We start from the raw sequence: 6383 nt of genomic DNA, 5'->3' as shown, positions 1-6383 counted from the left end.
AACAGTCCTGTGAGGCACAGGCATGCAGACAGACTTGCCAAAGGGGATGGCAACAGTTCCAAGAATGATGTTAAAATAGAGTTTATGGAACTTGTACAGTCTTCATTGTCTTCTGAGGTAGCTAGAAGGAAGCAACAAAATACTGACAGTAAGCTCGCTGCTGATGAGTTTCAGATGTCTGAAATTTGCCCTAGTTTGACAGAAAATAACCACAGTTGCTCTTGCCCATTGGACCAGGAAATCCTGGAAAATGAAAATTTAAGTAGCTGTGGTACATTTTCAGGTGAAATAGGTGTGAAAGCAGATGCTGATAAAGCCTCCTCTGAAACATCTTCAGTCCTGAGCTCAAAAGTGCTTCCTATCCCTAAGCCAAGAAAGCCACGTGCTGCCTGTCTGGTGCGTCAGGATGGCATAGACACTGCAGGAGAAGGAACAAAGGAACCGTCTAATTCAGAGAAAGATTCCTTTGGGCTTGTGGACCAAAACTTTAAAAAACCAGCAAAAATTAATATCCTTGGTCAAAGTGTTTGTTATAACAATAATACAGAAGTGTTTCATTTTGAAAAATGTGAGATAACTCAAAGCAATGCAGACAGAATGCATCAGGTGAAGGAACCTGCTACGGAAGAGTCAACTTCACAAAATCTTTTGCCTCAGCTGTCACACAAAACTTCTGATTTGGTGGAAAGTGTTGTGTGTTCTTTAGATGTAGACCATAGCTTAGCTAACTCCGTGAATGAGATGACAGATGATACTCGTATGCTAGATGATGTGGACAAAAGGACGAACTTTGTCAGGTGTGATACCTTGTCCATGAGTTTGCCAAAGCAACTCAAATTAACCAGCACTCATGAGAGTCAGCACTCATCTGCTTCCAATAGCCTCCGTGTTACCCCAGAAAAATTGGAAGATAAAGAAGTTAAAATAAAGGATGGAAGTTCTCCAAAAATCATTCCTAAGAAACCACAGAGGCACAGCGTTCCAGCTGCTGGCCTGCTGAAAAAAGCTGCATCAGCAGAGCTTGTGGACAAAAGTTCTTACACCTCCAGTGAGGACAAATCAAATAGCGTTCTGGAAGGATCTCACTTCATGTATCCACCAGCCAAGGAGCCAGGCACACTGCCATCCTGTGACATCCCCAAACGTTTTTCTGAGAAACCCGTTTGGAAGTTACCTCATCCTATTCTTCCATTTTCAGGAAATACTGAGTCATTAAAAACTGCTAACACGGCTACCAGCTTCAACCACTTGACTGTTGTGACAAAGCCTAGGGCCAAGTCTCTCTCTTCTGTGGACATGGAAAGGACAGACAAACCTTGCAAAGACCATCAGAAGAAAAATAGCTTGAAAAAGTTTCTCAACATGAAACTGTCTGTTTGCTTCATGAAAAGCGACTTCCAAAAATTTCTGTCTAAAGGCAGTCAGTCAGTGGATGGTGCCATAGCCAACCTTTCCACTGGGGATGCGTATGGAAGTGGTAACAACTGGAATATAGCATCTGTAGGCTGCGAAAGGAAAGCTAAATCTGCCAAGGCGCATTCCATGGAAATAAGTAGTCCAGCGTTACAGAAGAAGAGGCAGAGAAACAGAAGTCAGCCTGAGATGCGGAATAACCAAAGGCTGGAGTCTTTAGATGGGCATGTAGTTTTGGGAGAGAATTTATCACAAATGCATTTGAACTCTGTAACCAGCACTTGTGCTCCAGAGTATGAGAACGTGCGTCCCTATGAGGAAATACCAGAGTACGAGAACTTGCCTTTTGCTATGGGTGCTAGGAGAAATCTCTGTTTTGAATGGCAGAACTCCAGCAGCGTGGAAGACCAGAGCCCTGGTTTATATGAGGTTGAGGAGCCTTGTGAAGCTACAAGCAGGCGTTTGAGACTTGGCAGGTAAAATAAAGAGAAAAGGGTAGTCAAACAGCTCCATTAAAACTCTGTTGGTTGTAAACACGTTCAGATGATGTCTTGAGAGGCTGTACCCCTTTTGTTAAATGTCAGCAGAACAATCATTGTTTCTATATGCTTTTGCTGGTTTGAAAACTGTTTGTGCTTGGTCAATAGGAAAAGGAAGCTGGTTATTCCTTCTCATATATGATCAAAATTGGGGAAACTAACATATGTGCTTTTCCAGATTTAATTAAAGCAAATCGGATACTGTCACTGGTTTTGCATCCAAGAATACTTAAGTGGGGAGGAATGAACTTGACTTCAGTTTCAGGATGAGCTCGAATAAGCGTCCACAGGGTGTATAGTTGCTAGGATTTTAGGGAGAATGAATATATTTTTAGATCAGCTGATAGAGGTGGGAAAAGCAGACAAGCTTTTGAGTGTGCAAATGCTTCATCAGGACTTAAAAGCTTTTTGGGTATAACACGATATTGCCTCTCCCTGAATATGGTGAGTCTTCTGTATCTCCCTGTGTTCCCAGCAAAGGTAGTAGTGGTGCATGAGTTCTGCATGACTCGCACAGAATATTCCTGAAAGACAGAGTTTGGTGACTCTGCAGGTTACTGCTGTATTTCGTTGTCTCAGGAGGTGGTGGAGACAGATAATACCAGCAGGTTCAGAAAGAGATCGAACCAATTCATAGATATGTCCAAAACAGATGCTAAATGGAATAGGCAGGAACAGACCTTTTAATATCTGTAATACTGTGACATGTGGATCCACACATCCAATACAGTGGATGGTGGGAAGAGGAATGGGCCGCAAAGGGTGTCCTGGCTCGTATGTTCTCTCTAAATAGCATCGCTTGCTGTATCTGTCAAATGTAGTCACAGGTGAAGCATTGTTTTGACCCAATGCAGTATCATTTAACTTCTTAACTTCAGCTTATCAATTGGTTTTACAGATCCTACAGATTTATCTCAAACCAGTGATAAGGGTTTGAGTGAAATACGCAGCCTGTATATTTCATAGTCCCCAGCAAACTTCTTTACACTGTTGGGAATTTATGTGTAATGACAAGAATAAATGGGCTAGCTTATAGATAGTCATATTTAACTTAATTTTCCACTGAGAGTTACTAAGCTTCATTTTATTTTGGATGTGTAAGTGGCAAACATGCTCCAAAGAATTTGAGAGCTGTCCGTTCTTTAGGGAAGCATGTCCTCTTACATAGGAGGGGACAAATATTTTAAGTGGCATCCTGTGTTAGTAGTAGTTTACAGAGTTGATACTCTCAACATTGGACTGTTTGATGGAAAGCATGAAGCCTTATCGTGGGAAGTAGGATTTCTGGTTATGGGCTCAGTATGGGTGTATTTATTCATGTGGTTGTTGAGTATTTTTCTAGTTTACAGTAGGGTGTTTCTGGTTTTGTCTTTGGTATACTTCAAGTTCCTGAGTGTAGGCTTTTTGGTCAAATCTAGTCCCTTAATTTGGTTTACCTAAGAAGGGTGAGACCAAACTTAAATAAGGATATATTTTATGTATTTATACATTCTGTTTTGATTTGGGTTGTGGTCCTGGATCCAGGTGAATGTTTGTCTTTGCTTTAGGAAAAGAAAAGGACAGTGTTGTCGTATGAAGCATGGTAGACATGAGACTGCAGTTGCTTCTACAGTGAAATTCTGGAGTTTTCTTACCTTGGCTGAGCGTGTGAGATTTATAGTTATTCTCTCTCCACACAAACCTTCCCCAGTAAGAATGGTGATTTAAGAGTTTAAGGATTTATTGCGTCTTGGGACATCTGGACCTGTAGCTGCTCCCTAAGCTGGTTGTTCTTGAAATAACTGGGTTCGTGTTGTATTTTTCTTTAAAAAGCACACATAGAAAACTGTAACCAGAGCCCTTTATGTGTTTATTTTAAACTAAATTACGCAGTCAGAAACTACTTTAGGAAATAATTAATGTATGCAGTTACTTCAGTAGATCTTGGGGAACAAAGAAATCCCTAGGAGAAAAAGGGAACACAATGGGGCAGTGGTCTCCTGACCAGTCAGCTGCTGTGTACAGGTATTCATTCTGGCTCTGGCTTGAGAGGGGTAAGGGCCTGGAACCAGCCAGGCAGCTTCTCCAGTTTTCCCATCCGTTGGTATTTCAGATCCTTTGAAGCTTCTTTATCACTGTCGTTACCCATTCTGCATAGTTCTGTAAGAGGCTTTTATCATTTCCTGGGGCAGGTGGTATTATAAAACCAGTTAGAGAAACAGTGCTGATGTTAGTGAAATAATTACCGCTCGTGTTTTCCCCAGCCTGTCAGAACATGCACTTAGCTCTTTTTCGTAGATCACGGCACGTAGAATTCCTGTAATGCACTGCTAATGGGGATCTCAAAACAAATTATCTTGTGATTGAAGCCGATGTATAAATGAGATTGTTCTTCTGAGGAATTCATAGACTGATTGCCTGCACTTTTAATCATAATAGCACATATGATGTCCGAATGCCAGGCTCACCATTACCAGAAGAGTTTGGTGGTGTGCCCCATGTAACCCCATGTTATATTTCTTTCTGGAGGAAGAAAGAAAATTTTCATAATATACACAGTGCTTCAGTGGTTACTGAGAAATTTCCTCCTGATCCCATCTGGTGAAACCAGTATGCTTTAATGGAGAATGGTAATAGCTTCTGACACTCATCCGAAATTTGTATGTCTTATTAAATTCAGAAAAGTTTTGTTTGCTTGGGCCTTCCCAGAGGGATTTAAATGGAATGGCAGGCCTGGGTAATTAACTGTGGGTTTCACTTGTCACTCACCTCTTGATTTTCAAGTTTTTGATGTCAGCTTCTCTTCTGCTGAAGGTGGGCTTGGTTTTGAAAGGAATAGAACCAAGGTCTTGATATGGTGTATGAAACACTGAGGTGGGACAGGCACTGCTGATGGGAGATTTATGGGTTTTGCTTATGTAGGTAGTTCAAGGCAATATTGTCAACGAAGAAAGAAATGAAAATACCTTGGGACCAGATGATCCATGTTTTGTTTCCAATATGGAAAAAAAGAAGTCTCTTGAAACAGTTTCTAAGAGTCGTTTGTTTCGTCCTAGTCTACCTGTTTGGCTGCCAGTTTAAAATGGATAATTAAGGTGAAGGTGTTGATGACTCTGTAAACAAAGCCAGTGAAGAATAGTACTGTTAAATGTTAAAGAAGTTTTAAATATCATTATCCAGTTGCAGATAACAACAGGGACAACAGCTCCTTGGGTTTGGGGCTTTTTTGAGAAATTAATGGTTTCAGCCTGAAAAGTGAGGTGAAAAGTCAGTGCTGTTGGTACCGCCACAATTCATTTTAATGTTGTCAGAGACCAGTAGTTGTAACCATTCTATTCTGAAGTAACACCGTTGTTTTTTATTTTTTTAAACCTCCTAATGGAAAAGAAATGCGAAGAAACAATGAACATGCCTTGGACATCTGTCATGCTGCAGAAAACAGAAACTTAAACTTTTTTGAATCTTGTGGCCTTTCTTTTGGTATTTGTTACATTGTTCTAGGCAGGAGAATTGTTCTTCAGGTTGAGGGAGTCTGCTCCTTCACCATTCAGGGAACTGCATACTGTATTTACTGGCTACTTTTGACAGTATTCCTTCAAGATGTTGCAAATGTACATGACTGCTAATTGATTTCAATGGAATTTATTGCTGTGTTGTGTTTCTGGCTATGATTTTTCTTGGGAGAGGGCTGGGGGGCAGGGAGGAGTACCATGTGGCAACAATCCTTTGAGATCTTAATGTTGGTTTCATTAAATACTGCTTCCTATTTTTCCCCATCCCTGCTGACTTAGAATAATCCACTGGTTTTCCAGAAATGAGCATCTCAGTGCAAGATGTATGTTTAGTTTTCCGGACTAAATTGTGCTTTGGTGACTTGCGTCCCCGGAGGTCAATTAAAAATCCATGAAAGCCTTCCTGGAATATTGAATTTAGTATTGAAATCTGTGTGGTTAAGCACTTTGCTTTGATACGTATTCCTCTTTGATGTACTGAACTTTGTTAGGTTTGAGATATGCTTCTGATGAGTATTACTGCACCAGATAAATGTGGTGGTGTTTAGGGATTGGCTGGGTAAGGAAAGAGTTGCTTGCTTTTTTTTTTTTTTTTGCAATTGCAAAATTCCCATTTGAAAGCATTTCAAGAGAAACGCTAAATGAATTAAATACTACAGAGTCTTAATAGCATTCAAAGACAGTTTTCAAACTTATGCTGAGATTTGAATGCACAAAATGCATTTTAGGTATTGAAGTATTAGGTATTTATACATTAAAAAATACATTTTCTTTTTACTGAGTTTTATTGAAGGATATAACTTCCTGATAAGTAGAAGCCAGGTATGCAGAATTTTTTTTTAATCCCATTTGCTTCTTGAAGATGATAATGGATTAGTTTCAGATCTGAAGCAGGCAGGTTCCTTTTCCTCCACCACCTCTGCAGTCTTGTCCTTCTTCC

The 6383-nt window shown here is 40.2% G+C and overlaps 1 protein-coding gene across 1 annotated transcript in view; it reads left to right on the top strand.

The window, feature by feature from the left end:
• Positions 1-6383, top strand: part of FGD6 (FYVE, RhoGEF and PH domain containing 6) — a gene marked incomplete at its 5' end in the record, with an annotated part of 60485 nt that overhangs the window by 701 nt on the left and 53401 nt on the right. The window contains 1 exon segment of the mRNA XM_010135970.1: positions 1-1889. This exon segment is cut by the window's left edge and continues 10 nt beyond it. Coding sequence (XP_010134272.1) covers positions 1-1889 — 1889 coding nt within the window.

Source organism: Buceros rhinoceros, unplaced genomic scaffold (assembly GCF_000710305.1).
Source record: "Buceros rhinoceros silvestris isolate BGI_N320 unplaced genomic scaffold, ASM71030v1 scaffold16185, whole genome shotgun sequence".
In the NCBI taxonomy this organism is placed as follows: Eukaryota; Metazoa; Chordata; class Aves; order Bucerotiformes; family Bucerotidae; genus Buceros; species Buceros rhinoceros.
Note: the sequence above shows the minus strand (reverse complement) of the source record. Positions and strands in the feature narration are given on the sequence as shown.